The sequence below is a fragment of the Puntigrus tetrazona genome, chromosome 7 (genome assembly GCF_018831695.1).
Source record: "Puntigrus tetrazona isolate hp1 chromosome 7, ASM1883169v1, whole genome shotgun sequence".
Lineage (NCBI taxonomy): Eukaryota > Metazoa > Chordata > Actinopteri > Cypriniformes > Cyprinidae > Puntigrus > Puntigrus tetrazona.
The window spans coordinates 2654337-2672405 of record NC_056705.1 but is presented as its reverse complement, the minus strand read 5'-3'; the positions used below and the strand labels follow the sequence as shown (position 1 = coordinate 2672405).

Here is an 18069-nt window from a genome sequence, read left to right as displayed (position 1 = left end):
TCGGAAAAAAACTCACAAAGGCTACAGAGGAATGGCAGGGATTGCATTGGCACCTGACTATTTCCAGCTGACATCTCTGGCACAGAGACAAGGATTACTGTCCAATTTATCTCTTTCTTCAGAGGCTTACCACTATCTAAACAGCTTGCCACTTCAAAGTGCAAGACAAACAGGGCAGAAATGGACTGTGTACTCTCGGAGAGAATAAGCTTAGCAGAACTCCATTTAAATGGCTGAAGCTCTGAAAGAAAAGGTGTTTTTGATCTCTGAAGGGATAAAAAAAAAAAGAACCTACAAAGGACCTCTGCACTGCCTCTCAGTGCTCATATGAGGAAGGACACTTAAGATGGGATTGTAACTTTTCTGGTGGCCAAGTGGACTAAACAACGTACAAATAACCAGATGTGAGTTCTTCAAGTCGGTGCAATATTGTAAATCACACATAAATGTCTGAACTATAGGAGCAATGGCAACCTTACAGCCAAGTATCTCATCAAACTTTTGGCTGTCAAGGACCCTGAAAAATAATGACCTGTCCCCTTCCATTAACATAAAGGCAGCTATATACACTACCATTTAAAAGTCTGTTTTAAAAAGAAATGAATCCTGTGATCCTTCAGAAATTATACTCCAAAAACATTTTGTCTCAATGTTTTTCCTTGAACGAAATGCTTAAAGTAACACTATAAATGTCTCTTTTAATCAATGTGATGTTTGGGAGAAAATATTTTGTATAAAACTCATATTTACTGTATAAAAAATATGAATTGTGAAATAAAAGCTACATTTTGAAATTAGAATGAAAAGTGAATATTTGAAATTAAACACGCAATGAATATCTTAGGATGACTTTAAACAGATCAGCTCCCCCCTGACACCAGTTTGTACCCTTGAGCAAAGTACTTCATCTTAGTTTTTTGCTTGGGGACTGTTCCCGCAATTATAGTAGCTTAGCAGTTTAGCAGTGGCTTTAGGTAAATCATTCATGGCAAGTTATTATTTCAAATGAATATTAGGGATATTAAGCTTTCATTTTAAAAGCAGATTAAGCCATACACATCTAAGACATAACAGGGATATCGCACATGTGTCTAGCACTTCACGATTTGTACGCAAGGATTGATTTCACATGGCTATTAGAAGAGGAGAACTGCCCACATGTAAATATAAATCAAAATGATTTCATTAGGACAATCAGCATGACATTACATTAAAAAAGAAACGAAGGCTCATCATTGGAAATGTTTACTTGGGGCTATGAGCTACAACCACAAAGACAGTATGCAAGGAGAATAAAGATTATGACACTTTAGAGGAGCTACCAAACATTAGCACGTATAAAAGAGATGCCACAAATGACTGATGGCACACAGGAGAACAGATCAAAAAGATTTCTCATTGACAATAACGCAAGTTTGTTGATGAGTACATATTAAAGCAATAACATTCAATTTAAAAAAATGTAATACATATTTCTACCAATACGGTATAAGAGCAGACTCTTTTTAAAAACACCCCATTCCTTAATAACACTGTTGTTGCTGTTGTTGTTGTTGTTTTTAAATGAAAATAGAAAAATATCCATAGATGAAAAAGGTAGCCAATCTGAGCTAGTTTATAGTCTGACATACAATACTCTGTTAAAATATTGAAAAACTGCGAAGACGCTCTTCTCCACTGTAAATAAAAAAACTTTTTTTTTTTTTTTTTTAAGTGAAGCAAATGACACTGCAACCAACAAATCTGCATTTGTCCTTGGAACAAGCTATGAAGTATAAAAACCTATGGAAAATCTATGGATGATACAAAGCACGTCAAATTCATATTTCACATACCACTGAAACGATACAGGGCTGATCAGAGCTCTCACATTTATAATCTCTGCTGGCTTTTGTGCTGCATGCAATACAATATAGACGGTGCTATAATATATGATCTAATCTAGACGTTACAAAATGCTCGTGAAATGAGGACGTCACCTGAAGTAACACTTGAATACTTTATGATATGCTTCGTGAATTTGCAACAAATGGTTTAACCAAGGGTTTTAAAAAAGGTCTGAATAGCTTATAAATGACGTTCTTTGATGCAAATCAAACGTTTTTTGATTGTTTTTGAAACATTGCATAAATGGAGGTTATGTACAAGCATACAGAAATCATCTCTAAAATACCTCATTACATGAAGGGAAATTTCAGAATAACTGTAAGCTACTGAAGGTGCAAAAAAGACGCTTCCCCGCTGCAGATTATTCCTCAGTCGGCTGCATCCGAAACAGAATCAAAGTGTTTAAACATGCAATAAAAAAACTGAAAAAATAATAAATCTTTTCGCAAGCACAGAATAATTGAGCTGGGTGAGGAAAGACAATAAAAGAAGCCAATAAACGTGTGAGGGGAATGCTGATGATCAGCTCATCTCCTCCTCAGTCGTCGTCACTGTGGCTCCCCTCCGACTGCTCCTGAAAACAAACACACGACGACATTACACACACGTGTGGACCGCTGAACGCCCCGCAGCAGAACTCTGGCGCTCCGTGTCACCCCCTCGCCACACCTGACTGATCACTGCTCCGCCGAGGCTCATTATTCGTGAACTGGTTACTGAACGCGCCTCCTTATTTCTGGATAATGAGACAATCTAACACTGACTCATAGGCCTTGGTTACACGGTTCTGACATATTCACACCAGCTTTTTATGAGGACTGATGTTCAGACATGAAGCAATCACACAACAGAAAGAAAGTGCCATTGAAGGCGAGAGAAACACACTTACGTTTTCCTCTTGAACTGCAGCGGGTGGGATAAAGAGAGGAATTAAAGCCAAGTTTCAGGGCACAGTATATCCTTTTTTCGAGAAACACCTCTTAGAAGATTAAAGATCAGGACACGTGGCTAGGCATCTACAATTCTCTTTGTATAGTTTTTAGAGGCTGTCTGTGGGATACATTTTGAGAGGAAGCCCCCCCTTTGCAGGTTAGCGCTTAATTAAAGCCTGTTTTTTTTTTTTGGTGATAATATCCTCCTCAAGCATATTCAATCAAAATGTCAATGTATGCACCTGAGGTTTTTGATTACAAGATGTCTAATTAAGCTAAATGTCAACCGGCTAAATAGACTGTATCAATGACAGGTCTAATTGATGAGAGGAATGTTGGACTTACGTTCTCTTCCTGGTCGTCCTCGCTGTCATCGTCACTGACCACGGGCTTGGCCTTTCCACGACTTGGTCTCTTCTTGCCTTTGTCCTGACATCTTTCGTCCCGTTTACTCAGCTTAATTTTCACCTTCACTGACTTGGCTTGGGTTGAAACAAAAATGATGTAATTTATATAAAACGACAATTAAGAGATGCAAAAGTCGTAGAAATGTTTACTGGATTACGCCTAGAATTTGAGGACCCATGCTGTTTTAAATTTAACTCACATCTATTAAAAGGCCATCTTTTCAAATGCCACCTACATCTTTCTTATTCCCGAAGCACTGCTGTTAACCTGTTTACTTTTTAAAATGTAAGCTAAATGCTAAACATTATTGACATCATGAAATCATTAGTTTTCATGTCAAATAACATGACATTGCGTCTCACCTTTGACTCATTTTATGAAAATAAAGTTTAAAGATTAAAAAAGATTGCTTAGTGTATGGTATATAATATATAGTTTTTTTTAGAATACATTGCATTTGGTTTAGGAGTCACGTACGTAGCTTAAATATTTCAACGCACATGAAGCTCAAATAGGTCTGTAAAAATCTGATTAAAACTCCACGCAGCTCTTGAAGCACTCTTGAATGGAAATTATTGACTTCAGAGGTAATGTGGCTTTATGGCTATTTGAAAGAAAGTGTTTAGGCCTTTGATGTTTGCCGCCCAAACATCCTACTTTAACAAAGAAAAAAAACACTTCTGAAGCAATTTTAAGGGGCATCTAGAGGTTTAGTTTCATCAGTATCAGTGAATTGGTCCTTTGTTAATAAAACATCTTACACTCTTCCTCTGATTCCTCCTCGTCATCGTCATCATCATTGCTGTCATCTTCGCTCTCCTCCCTAGCAATCTTTTGTCTTGCACTCTTGAATACTGACTGGAGAACAATGGAGTCCTCATAGATCTACAAAAAACAAAGGCTGATTTAATAGCAACAACCTGAACAAACAACGCAACAAATTAAGAAATGAGTCTGCAACATGTCAATATATCTGAACATTTTTAAAACATATAAAGGTGAAGCAAATATGTGAACCTTTGACCACAAAACCAGTCATAAGGGTACATAACCAAGCTTTCTATTGATTTGAGGTTAGTTAGGATATGAGATTATTTGTGGGTGCCATTAAAGAAAAAATCTATAATTTTGACTTAATACAGAGTGAATACAATGTATTTTTGGCTAATGCTACAAATATACCTGTGCTGCTTGTGGCTGATTTTGTCCTCCAGGGTCAACTATAATATATAAAACTTCATATTGTGCTAATTTCAGATGAAATATTTATTTTAAACCAAACCGGTTGGTAAATCCTGGCCGAAATCCTCTCAAAAATACAAAAACCCCAATGTAAGTAACGTATAAAGAAATCTGCATATATAGACCTAATGTGACATAGCATATAATACAGTTATTATAAAGCTTTACATTAATAAATTAATTAAATCGCATTATAATGCATGATAGCTATTCTTCAAACACATCAGTGACTATTTGGGGCTTCATACAACTATGACATACAAAGCTATTCTTACTTAAGACAGAAATGAAGGCTGTTCAATCCATTAATACACTCACCTGAGAGCCCTCTAGATTATAAGTCTGAGCGTTGTGACAAAGAAGCATGACGTCTTTCTCCAGGTCGCTCACGCTTCTGTACTTATGATTACGCACACGCTCCTGCAGGAACAAGAACACTTATAACACCAAAACACTCTTTATCCGTAGGTTTCAACTCAGGAAATTGCCAATTAGAATTGCAACAGAAAATAAGAGCCACCGACATTGAATTAAGACGGAAAAAAACACAAGGTGAGTAAAGCGACCCGTTAGAAGTCTACACTTTATCTGGCCTTGCATCAAAAACCAATTCTCTGTTGCAGGGTAATCCCGTTATCATCCAGCTGGAGTAATGAGTGTGCCAGTCCAGACTGTACGGTAATACGTCACAGCAGAGCATGTAACATGTGATGTTCAGATGTGCGTAACCTTAAAGGTCACGCTGAAAAAAAAGACGCAGTGTGACTCACTTACCTTGATCTTCTTGAAGTCCACTGGCTTCCTTATCAGTTCATAGTATTCGGGGAGCTCTTTCCTGGAGGGCAGCTGCACAAAGACCTCGCTGAGCTGACGGCCTGATCTGAGATCAGAAGCAGAGATTGAGGGTTATCCTGATTTCCTCTGACTGCACACTGAGAGATAAACTGTGTGATCTGACTAGGCGTATTTCCAACTTGACGGAATAGTGTCTAACTGGTTTACATCATTTATCATCATACTGTTGCTGTACTGACCGTTAACCCTCAAGCTCACCCAAAGCCAATGGGAGACGACACAAGTCTAAATCATGGGCAACAGGAAATGGTATAAACTTCTCCAGAAGCAATATTTCTTTAGACACACTGCCGACAAGCAGTCTCGTGGGACCCTGACATCTGCCCATATCTGTCTGTAACAGTTACTCTAAATATTCATAAGGCAGATGATTCATTACACATTCAGTGATTAAATCAGGGCTCAAATTGGTGCAATTATGGTGTGTCGACCTTCATACACACCTCAATTTATAGTTTTTGCTGCAGATGCATGTTTTGTGTTAGTCTCCGGGTGCAGACTGCAGCACAATGCTAAACAGCTTTCAACGAAGCGCAAACTTATAGCATTAAGCTTAGTATTACTGAATCGGCAGCTAGGCGTGCCAACAATGTCATTACTATGAAGATATCAAGCAACTAAAAAACTGGTTGCAAAATTAATTGGAGAAATTCTACTGAATGTGCTTATAGAACTAGTTAAATTAAGGTGACGGGATAAAACATTTTTGAAAACAGCCAGTTCTGTGCTATAAATTATACACTTTGAGGTAAAAATGGCAGCCGAAAGCACTTTCTGCTCTCTTATTTGGGAATGTTTGAGAGTGTGGCACTGAGAGTGGGTTTCTAGTCATTTGAGGACAAATGAGGCTATGCTTAGTTTATTCACTTTGTGACTCATCAAGTTCCAAACTGTAATAAATTTGAAATAACTGCCAAAAACGTTTGTTTTAGAGAGCTTAAATACTACCTAACTGACATCTCTAGATGTCTTGGTTTAAATATGGGCTAGATTAGAGAGATTTGTCATGTAAAATTACTGCCATGTTCAGACAGCAAAATTATTATTCCACAACTGATATGTGTTATTAACTAGGAGGTTGTCATGGGGACCACCACGACAGCCAGCATATCAATCTGATGAATTACCTTCAATTTGTGGTATTGCAGTTTAATTGGGTGACACATCAAGCTATGGATTTTTTTTCCTGACAAGAGGTGCCTGTGTAATCCTCCACTCTGCTGAAATCAAGCCATGGCGAGTGTGACAAGACTTTCTCAGCTGCACCACAATTTGAATGTCACTCTGAAGCTGATTTGAAATTCTCAGAGGGGCATGACAGTCCTTTACCCAAATCCCAGTGCACTGCGAGTCAGACATTCAGCCAGCACTGGTGAATAACACTGATTAACCAACAAAAACAGTTGATTCAATTAAGCGTATTATTTGCCAATGAATCAATTTCATTGCATATGTGTTGAATCAATCATCTAAGCAGTGAGGGAGAACTAACTGTAAATTGGCCATCGCATTACATCCCTGACGGAGGCGCGCACACACACACACACACACACATACACACACACACACACACAGACCAGAAGTGATTCACGCAACCTTGGCTTGTACAAACGTGGACTCAGTGAACTCAGGCATAGGAAAGTTTCACTATAAATAATATTTACGATGGTCGGAAATACTGTGACATTGTGTTTAAGTCGAGCAATGACCACTGAACATCCTTCAGATCTTAAAGGTTATCACACAATATAAGATATTGTTTGTTAAATGCAGTGCACTAAAAAATAGTAAACAGCAAGAGCATATTCCAAACACGCCTCTCATCTAATGCTTAAATAAAACCACAGAATAGCAGAAAATAGCTTATCATCTACCATCATCATTTTTTTAACACCAGCATATATATTTTTTCTCTCATACATACATCTGCTTATCTCTCAGCATGAGAAAATGCCTGTTTTCCGTCTTTTAGTTTTAAAACAGACTGATTCACGGTGTAGCTCGAGATTGCAAGTGTAAACTGATGGACATATGAAAATATATAATCATACTTGAAACATTAGAAGTACGTATTAGATGGGGAAGGGAGTGGTCTCAAAATGAAAGATGAAATATCCAACATAACGCCATGAGGGGTCACTCATACTTCATTAAATGAATTTTATTTTTGCCGAAATACATAACACACAGAACAGTTTTAATTTTGTTTTCTTGATTGTTTAGTGATAAAAGTATAATAAATATTTTAAAAAATATTTAAATATTTAAAAAATCTCACTGACCTTAAATTTTTCAATCATAATGTAAAAAAATGCATTCATAGTGGAAAATAAATACTATAACTTTTTCAAGTGCATCTGCTTAAACTTGTATATTATAAACAGCTCAGTGAATGTGCTTTTATTATTATCAATTAACTGATTAATTTGAATTGCCAATATACATTCTTGAAAACTAGAGTATCTTCATTTTCATTAACATATCAACTGAATAGACCACTATATATGTAAAACATCATGCAGGATTTTTTTTTGCCGTGCTGCAATTAGATTTTACAATGCCTACATCCTTCATGACTCACATGACTTCACCTTACATTACTTCTGCTTGTTACCCCAGTCAGGAGTCATTCCACATGGAATATCCCGAATACAGTAACAGTGCCTGTCAACATACTATTTGTCCATCTCCACATTGCGAATTCCTGGAAAAGCTGAAAACAGTACGTTCAACACAAAGCCACTGAGAGTTGAACGGTACATAATTACACTCCAGATATTCCAGGTCACTTAATTACACATGAACGGCCAGTTCAATGAGTCACCTGCAATAAAACAGTGAGTTGCGGAATGGGTTGGCACTATGAGCCATTCATGGAAGTTTAAGACACTTACGCATCTCTGTAGTTGATGACTGTATCAACGATGGCATTCATCTGTTTTGTGAGTTTGGGTGGATTTGGGGAGAGCTTCTCTGCCGGAGGACGTCCTCTTCGTTTCTTGGCCTTCTCTGCGTCCTCGCGCCGCATGTCTTTGTCCACGTGTCTCCTACGCTTGCGCCTCTTCAGCCGTATTTCCTCCTCGATTTCCTCAAGGTTGCCATCCTCTATAGCCTGCCAGAAGTCAAGTTCAACTGTTAAGGCCACATTGGGTAATCAATGATAAATTAACTAATAAATAAATTATGCTCTGGCAATTTGCATTTAGAGGTACACAATGATTTCAGTGTATTTTCGATCCACCAATGAAAATTTGGTCAGGCACATACAGCACTTGGGACTGAGCCTCTTCATCAAAATCACAAGCTGAATCAAATACATGCCAAACAGAAGAATGCCATAGCTTTAATTCTACAAATGCAAATTGCACTGATTAGGCTTATCTGTATGACAGTGAATATTTGATCTGAGGACTTCCCTCCCTATAGGCAGCCATTAAAGATATGCTCATTACAATAAACTACATTTAGAAGTGAAAGAAACTACTGACTGCATAGAAAGTGACTATGGGCCTTGATTATGGAGCCGTTTGGACTTTCATCAGTGTCGCAATCTGAAACGATTGAGATCAGCATTTGTGCAGAACTGCTCTTAATTAAATCCATCTGTCTGGCATCTCTTCCATCCTGTACTTCCTTTTGTTATACAGATGGATACAGAGGTATTCTTTTATGTTCCAGGCTTCTCTGAACACACGTTTGGCATGAATATTTACAAAGAATGAGTCATTCGCCTTCAGTGAATTTACTGTATGGTTCACTGCATTTGTGCTGTTGAGTTTGGCCTAATGCCTGCCCCTGCTGTAAAGCAGAAGTACACAAGCGAGTCCTGCTGAGTTATATCTGCACAGCAAGACTTTAAAACTCTGAATATGCCCAAAAACCTTTGTGATTCAACTACTGAATGAGCGAGACTCCAGAGCAAAGCCACCGACTTCCAGAGATGAATCCTCTCTCTTCGAAAATCAAGATAGGTATATCTGTCTTTGTTTTATGTAAGATTTGCTTGGTTGGTTATCATAATATGGGACACTTGATCCTCAGAGCAAAGTAAATTAACAAACCTGTTACGCATCTGAGCCAGAGCCTTTATTTGAGCATAATGTGAATACACAGAGCCAGAAATGAAAAATGAACAAATAAACAGACCCTAAAGAGTATCTGCTTTTGAAACCAAAACTCTGTGACAGTTTCAGTAATGCAATTATTATTTTGACTATCTACCAAGATGTTATGAAAGAGAGTCCAGGCTTATATCCTACCTAACAGTGAATGTTGGGGATAAATTCCCAAATTTCCCAACTTTCCCAAGTTGGTACTTGCCATTGCAAGCAAATCTAAATACTAATGTCGTGTTTGAAAAGACATGCAATTAATTCCTCCATTTAGTTATGTAAAGTTTACTTCGCATTTGAAAAATAATCAAATGTACCATACTATTCAAAACTTTGGGGTCTGTAAGTTATTTATTTTTGGTATATTAATATGTTTTGTATTTATTTAATTTTCTTTTAATTTAAGAAACATGAAAAGAAATCTTCCACAAACTAGGTTATATATATATATATATATATATATATATATATATATATATATATATATATATATATATATATATATATATATAAATAAATAATAAATATATCTCAAGCATGACATAAGCATATTACAATGATATCTGAAGGATCACTAAAGTGACCTGAAGACACTGAAGAGACACTGAAGAATATATATAAATTATAATTTATAAGACATTAAAATACTAATTGGACTTTTGGTCCAAATAACACAGCTTTGGTGAGAATAAGAGGCTTCTGTTGACTCACCAATTTTTGAGCAGTAGTATACATAAATTTACACTGTACAAAAGTTCATTTTTACATTTATGTAATCACAAAGAAAAATAGTATGCAAGCTTTTTAGCATTGCATAAATTTTGTGCATTATCCACCAGTTCAGCACAGGGGGTACCCATCATCCTTTTAAACGCTGTTTCCAGAGCACCCAAATGATGAATCTCATGGCTGAGATCCTGGGTTCAAATACCGGCTGTCTGCAGAGACACCTTTGGCTGTGTTTTAGTAACGCTGAGCCAATAATGGATAACCCTTCCTACATCACCTCAACCGTTGTCATGGTAAGGTTGCACCTGTGGGTACCAAACTAATCTGAGGGAAAAAGGAGCTCAGCAGCACCTGTGAAAGAAGTGTGTTCTTGATATCATGCGATACTGGGGATGCAGACTTCTAAATCATAGACTGTGTGAGTATAATCTAAAGGTTGCCAAAACAAAACAGAGAATTACACATACTTTTACTGCAACAAAAATATAGTAAAACTGTATTATTGTGAAATCCCATTCAAATTTAAGATAACTTTTATTTAAAATTGTAATTGAAAATTGTTCACTTTTCAGCCGCCAGAACTCACTTGCTAGACTAAAAACCATTTACATTGAAGGCAGTCTTCAAGATTAACTTGAAAATCCAGAAATCCAGAAATATATATATATATATATATATATATATATATATATATATATATATATATATATATATAAAAATGTTGCATGATCTTTAAAAAATCATTCTAATAATACTGATTAGGGGGTCGAGAAACATTTCTTCTTATTACCAATGTAAAGAAATTTTAACAAATGTTGCTAATTATTTTTGTTGAAATTCTAATACATTTTCAGGATTCCTGATGAAAAGAAAACTCAAAAAATAGCATTTATTTGAAATATATATTTGTGGAAAAACATACACGTCTTTACTGTGACTTTGAATCAATTTAACGTGTTTTTGCTGAATAAAAGTATTAATCTTGTTTCGTCTTTGTTTTTTTTAAATATGGCAACTTATAAGGGTAGGTAAATCACAGGAGGTTGAGAACAGACACTGATTACACATGGGTTGTCTTCCCTTTCTCTCTCTGTTTTCTCCATGTTCTGGAAATATGGTCATATATCTCTGTTTTCATGACCAGTTGAATTTAACGATGCCAGTGCAGTTCCAGTAGCCACCTTGCAGCTAAATATTAACCTGGAGGACATGACATGTGGCTAGTAATTAGTGAAGAAACACACACACCTGGAGCAGTGGGCTGTTTTTGTTGCTGCGCTCAGGGATCAATTGGGGGTTCAATGCCTTGTTCAAGGGTCTAACCTCAATCGTGGTATTAAGGGTAAAAGAGAACGCTCCCCTCATCTACAGTAATGAAAATCAAACCCATGACCTAAGGTCACAAGTCCTACTCTCTAACCACTGGGCCATGACTTCCCAAATGATATTATGAACAGAAAAGTTTCTCATGTCCAAGTCACACAAAGGGTCTCTAACACTTTTTAATGCATTAATATGATCCCTGAGCAAGAACAAAATATTGAGAACATGAAAATCTGCTCAATGTAACATGTACTTCTCCTTTGACTCACCCACACTTGGTTACAGTATCTCAAAGGATATGCATTACATGAGTTCCAATTAGTTTATTCCCATTAGCTGTTGGGTCAGAGTGCTTATTACCAGAAAGTTATCTTTTCTCAAGTATGCTGAATCATTGGAGACGCCCACGTCATCTTACTGTCACCTCAAGTGGCCATTTCACACTGAAAACGAATGACTTGGCTGTCAGTGCGGACGACTCCTTTTCAGCAGCAGAAGCGCTATGGGTGACTGACCTCTCTTTTGAAACATACATAACGTACATGCATATAAGCCATTTAGAAATGATATTGCAAGGCAAGAACAGATTTTAGGTTGAAAGCAGACAAAAAATGGCAAGAGCATTTATTTGCCCTAGACTGATACGTAATATCTCACACCTCGGAACAGACTTCATTGCCCCAACACAGTCGACTGTTTGCTAAACTCTGTGCAGTCAAGCATCAAAATCAATTTGTTGAGCCATTGAGCTGTGCCGATGGGGAGATGCTTCATCGTAAGCATCAAGCAATCTTGAAAAATGACTTAAAGCATAAGTTACAAAAGAAATCATTTTTGTGTGTGAAAACTATCACACAGAGTTTCCACTGATGATAGCAAGATGATTGATATTATTATTATCATCATCATCATTATTATTATTATTATTATTATTATTGGACTGGTAATGCTATCTAAATAATACAAGGGCTTTTTGTTCCAGTATATTTAGTTTTACAGTGGTTAGGCATTATATCCAATTACACATGTTTATGTTGAGCTTATGAATAGCCAATCAGAGGCATTCAGATGAGTAATCAGTACGTTTTGTCTTAAGTATAAGAAATGTATTTATCATACAGCTTGCAGACCGTTCGTTTTTTTAAACCACTAGACTGAGTCAGTGATGATGTTCTTTGGTAATGTAAATATTTGCTCATTTTCTATAGCTGCGTTTTGAGTAAGTAAGAAAATGTAACCATTATATTCAGTAATTTACTGAATTGATTTCACATTAAATATCAATTCTGTCACATTCCCATTAGGCTACTTTTATCTTCACGCTGGAGTAAATAAATAATAAAAAAATGATAAAAATGATAATATTTTGTTTTGGTGATATCACATGCTGACGATATGAAAATTGAGCATATCTCCCAACACTATCACATGGTAACCATTTTACTCATACTTTAATGGTGCCTTTTACTTAAACAGCAAAAAAAGTGACACTAAATAAGATTATTTTCAAGACCCAAATCACCTGTCAAGCTACAATAAAATCAAGGTGGTTCTGATAGCTTTAATCAAAGTGGTCTTTTTTCCACCCCATAAAACTCACAGACCCCACATTGTTGCTCTGAAAGATCTGATTGCCATGTGTCGAACTTCCTTCCTCTCTCAGTATACTTTTACTCCTCAGTGGCTCTCTGTTTACCAGGAACTGGCTCCACATATAATTACCTCCCTTGCTGCTTTACACCTTCAGCCTCTGTGCTCAAATACAGTTTTGCTCTTGTTACCTTCTAGCCAAACCCTGTAGCAGACGAACTCTCACCAAAGAACAACCGCAATGCTCTATGGAAACAGTTTCGGCACTCATTATCGACCGGAACAATCTACTGGGTAGCTTTGAAATTGTTTAGGAGGACTGTAGTGAGACAGCTTTGCAGAAGAAAATGACAGAGGAAAAAGCTTGTTAGAGTGAGGGACGGTCAATTTGTGTCTGGAAGAAGAATAAGAAAATGAGCTATTTGGGATTGGGAGATTCAGTGTAATGCAATCGGGTTCATTGATTGAGCTGAACTGTTACACAAAGACTAGAGCTGTATTTATTTTGGCTGTTGTTTTGTTGTCCCATCAGTCACATTATGGTGAGGAAATGTTGTGGCAGAAAGATGATCAGACTGAGAATATAATAGACACTGTTTGCTTCAAACACTTCAAACATTTTTACAACCCACTTACTAGTTTATTTGCAGAATGCAACCAAAATCCTCTACAGACCATTAAAAAGTAAAACATACCAAAAGATGAATCTTGCGGTTATATGATGTGCAAACATTAGAAGTAGTGAAAAGATGCACTCATTACAGCTACAGGGGGGTGGGGGGGTAGATCAGCAAAAGACCCGGAGACAGGAGCACAGCACCAAGCACTAGGCCATCGGCGCTGACGTTCTTATGGACCTTTATACTAAAATATCATGCTCAACTGATCCAAACATACAATTAAGCCAGTGACTTGAACACCCTACCAAAAACCGATCGCTGCAATAACACTATCTGGGTCTCTAGGTCCTCAAACATTTACCATAAATTTAGGGTCATGCAAAATATAACTACACTCTTATTAGCAGCTGACAGCTCAATCATTTTATAAATGACGGCTGTTCCGATTCTGCAGAAATCTGCTGAGCATAGTCCAGCTTATGAAAATCAGTTTTATAAGACAGATACTAACAGATCTACCACTGTACGCTCATTGTCTACACTTGAATTAATGTTAATTCATATTAGTTCATATTACTCAGTACTTAAATGAATAATTACACTTTAACAAGGATACCTTAAAATAAACTGTAACTAGATTTCCCTGTACTTGAAAGGAGGAAATAAATACGGAAATTATATATTATATAAAGAACTTCAAAGTCTCATGGCAATCATTTTTTTATAATTAATTAAAGCAATTAAAGGTGGTTAACACTGTTGTCTCATAGCAAGAAGGCCCCCGGTTCAAGCCCTGGCTGGAACAAGAGGCCTTTCTGTGTGGAGTCTGCACGTTCTCCCTGTGTTTGCATGGGTTTACGCCGGTGCTCCGGTTTCCTCCCATAGCCCAAAGACATGCACGTTTGGTTAATTCAATACTCTAAATTATCACTGGAGTTGTGTGTAATAGAAGACATTGTGTATAGATTGATTGGTTCTCGTCGTGAATAATTATGGTCCATTAATGACCACTATATTTAATAAAAAATTTTATTATATTACTATTACTTATATTAGAATTAGTGTAGCATTTAAGGTTAAAATAGAGAAAAGTGTTTTAAATTGTAATGCAAAGAGCTAAATTAGAATTATTTTGTGGTTGAAAAGAAAAATCCTGTTTACCTACATGGCTAAGTATTGAGGGTCATACCTGCTTGCTTATTTTAATTTTTTTTAATTGAATAAATATTTAAGCATAAATATTTTTTAAATGTGAAATTAAAAAGTTAATAACTTGCTTTCTTTTTTAGTTTTTAATGATACTCGTATACATTCAGACAAGTGGATATTAATGAATGCAATACTGAATGTAACCCAAGAGATGTTTAAAATGGTGCTAAAAGCATTCAACAAAAGGTTTTTATTTGACATTTGATAGAGATCCCAACCTTGGCCTGGTCATGTGTCGCTCAGAAAAAAAAGGCCAATCAGAAGATAGGCTCATGAATAGTAATTAGACAGGCCAAAATCAAGCTGTTTTTGACAGTGCTCCTGAGAAAGGAGTTGTAAAAACATACTGAGATGGTTTTTATTACTTATACCACAAATATATAATCTTAAGGACATCAACAGCTAAAATAAAACTTCAAAAAGATGCGCAAAAATTTAATAAAATAGATGCTAAATATTAATATATATGTAAAAATAAAGTCATTAATGAACACTATTATTGTATATAAATAATAAAAAAACAACACTAATCAGCACTAAGTAACTTGACATCTTGAATATGGCAAATTGGAAACGTTCATAATGAGGAGTCATCACTGTGTGCCTTCATCCAGCAAAAAAAGAGACTAGAAAGAGCCGAAGACTACCTGTTGCTACGGTAACAAGAGCTCTCAACATATGGAAGGGATTATGTTGATGCCATGTGTCATTTTACATGTTTGTCATGGTCTATAATGAACTGAATATAACACAAGCACCCTACCCTCAGCCACTGCTTTTCCGTCAACGTGTCGCTGTAGTCAACATCTCTGCGGTGACGAGAACCACGGCCGAAAATCTTTTCCTCTTCCTCTTCGCAGGTAAGCCGCTCCACCTCAGCATCATCCTTTAGGATCCATGATGGCAGCTCATCCTCTTCCATTAGCCGAGGTTTACGCTTAGGGTTGCGTGCATCCTCTCGACGACGGTCTAAATCCATGCGCTGAAAGTGCCATTAATGGAATATGTAAGTATGAAAGCAACTAGTAAATTTCCTGTTCTACTTCTAAATGGATTAAAAATAGACAAATTCACAAAAAAACACGTGGCTTTCTTTTCAAGAAGACAACAATTACTGTGAATCACCATTCAAGGGACTATCTTTGCAAGTAGCAAATTTTGTGCAATTTCAGCCTTACCATGAAAAGCTCAAATTCGTCCTCATTACGAGCAATCATTTGATTGAGAGTTTCATCATCTGGAACTTCATCTTCCTCCTGATATAACACACACATATGCCAACAAACATAATTAGGACACATTTATTTTGTGAGTAACTAGCATTTTCATTCATGGATTTTTAAATTACCGTCCCACACGGTTGCCTTTGACAATTTTAGCTTTTTCAAATCATAATATTACAAGAACTTGCACTACCAGGCACCTAAGAAAAGCTTTGTACTGTACTTCTAAGTAATTCAGCTCAACCTAACGGTACTTTGGCTAGTCTAGCAAAATTGCATGCCTTTACTTCAGCCTTTTTCACAGTCAAAATCAAAAGAAACAGACTTTGGTCTCTGCTCCATTGCATTCTTTTATGGGTCAAAGTATAATAATTTATGTTGGTGATAAACTGTAATTTGTTGAATAAATGACAGCGACATTATAACGGGAGAGGCTATGAATGATGAAATGAGCCATAGAAAGAAAATTAATTCACCTACAAATCACATTTTATTCTTTGTACCAATAGGACTTAACAAAGTTGACACTGAAAGCTTTTTAATACCATTTTTAAGATGTTAATACCTGCACATCACTTCTGGGCGAACACAACCTGCTCAAAATCAGTGATGGGAATAACAAAAGACAACTGCATTGGCTGGTGCTCACCTATTATGAGATATATATATATATATATATATATATATATATATATATATATATATATATATATATATATATACACACACACACACACACACACACAGATATTTAACATAAAAAATGTTATTTAAAATAATTTGTAATATGTAATGTTTGTAATAATGAAAAATAATAATGAAAATTCTGTCAGCATTACTCTCCCACATGCCACTTCCAAACCTTTGGAAATGTTGTTCTTTCTACGGTGAAACATAAAAGTAAAAACTGTATAGCAATTTTAAATATTCAGACAACTGTCCCACATAAAAATATGAAAATATATGTGGGTGAGTAAATGAGTACATTTTTGGGTGAACTAGGCTATAGACATTGTTGAAAGATCAGACAGCTGCTGTAAATGCTCTCCACGATGCCTCTGAGGCTAACAGCAATCCAATCATGCAAAGCACCTCCACAGAAGAAAAGTCTTAGCTACACTGGAATACATCTGATTGTTCAAGAAACACACATAAAACGCACAGAATAGCTGTCCGTGAGCTCCACAATCAGCACTCCACACACGAGCAAACATGGATAAGACACATGGATGGAGAAACCATGAAACCTAATCACTAATTGCTGTGCGTGGCGATGAGAGCATTCAACAGAAAAGTTCACTGCCTGGTATTGGCATCATCTCGGAAATGACCGCAGCCATGTTTGCATATTTATATATTTACAGCAATAGCAGAGTGGATTTATATCCATTTTGCGAAAACACAATTACGTGGCAAAGAGTAATTTGAATGCGTATAGCCAACTGCATAGCAATCCTATCGATAAAATGACTAAGTATAAATTGGCCCAAAAATATATTCACATAAATGAGAAAAAAAATCTGGCACTTTGTTGTTGGCAACTTCTTTCCAATAATTTTCACCTCAGTGCATCACTAGATACAATTAGCCAGCATAATTGTATCCGAGTGAAACTTTACAGCCATCTGTGCCTGTTAGTGACTCACCTCATTCTGTTCCTCGTGCTCCAGAATAGCCTGCAGGAAGGCTCTGCGCTCATGGCTAGAGGACTTCTGATCAAACATGCCGGCTTGAATGACCTTCTGATCAACGTTCAGTTTATACTTGGCCGCTGCTAGAATCTTCTCCTCCACACTATTAACAGTGCACAAACGCAGGACGCGTACTTCGTTCTGCTGGCCGATACGATGGGCTCGGTCCTGTGCCTGCAAGTCCTGGTGATTAAAATCACAGTTGTGTGTGGTTAATAATGCGCTTACATCAATTACTATCTAAGTGA

General features: G+C 36.6%; 1 protein-coding gene across 3 annotated transcripts in view; it reads right to left on the bottom strand.

Annotated features, from left to right (window-relative positions):
• Positions 1 to 1229: 1229 nt before the first annotated feature.
• smarca2 (SWI/SNF related, matrix associated, actin dependent regulator of chromatin, subfamily a, member 2) overlaps positions 1230 to 18069 on the bottom strand; it is a 37555-nt gene continuing 20715 nt past the window's right edge. For 2 of the 3 annotated variants that reach the window (XM_043244044.1, XM_043244045.1), the window contains exons 26-35: positions 17777 to 18004; positions 16086 to 16163; positions 15671 to 15889; positions 8219 to 8436; positions 5244 to 5349; positions 4788 to 4889; positions 3989 to 4112; positions 3165 to 3301; positions 2777 to 2790; positions 1230 to 2461 (exon numbers count right to left, since the gene is read on the bottom strand). In XM_043244044.1, coding sequence (XP_043099979.1) covers positions 2410 to 2461; positions 2777 to 2790; positions 3165 to 3301; positions 3989 to 4112; positions 4788 to 4889; positions 5244 to 5349; positions 8219 to 8436; positions 15671 to 15889; positions 16086 to 16163; positions 17777 to 18004 — 1278 coding nt within the window. In that variant the 3' untranslated portion in view covers positions 1230 to 2409. The remainder of the gene's footprint in view (positions 2462 to 2776; positions 2791 to 3164; positions 3302 to 3988; positions 4113 to 4787; positions 4890 to 5243; positions 5350 to 8218; positions 8437 to 15670; positions 15890 to 16085; positions 16164 to 17776; positions 18005 to 18069) is intronic. The other variant, XM_043244046.1, reaches the window with a different exon arrangement.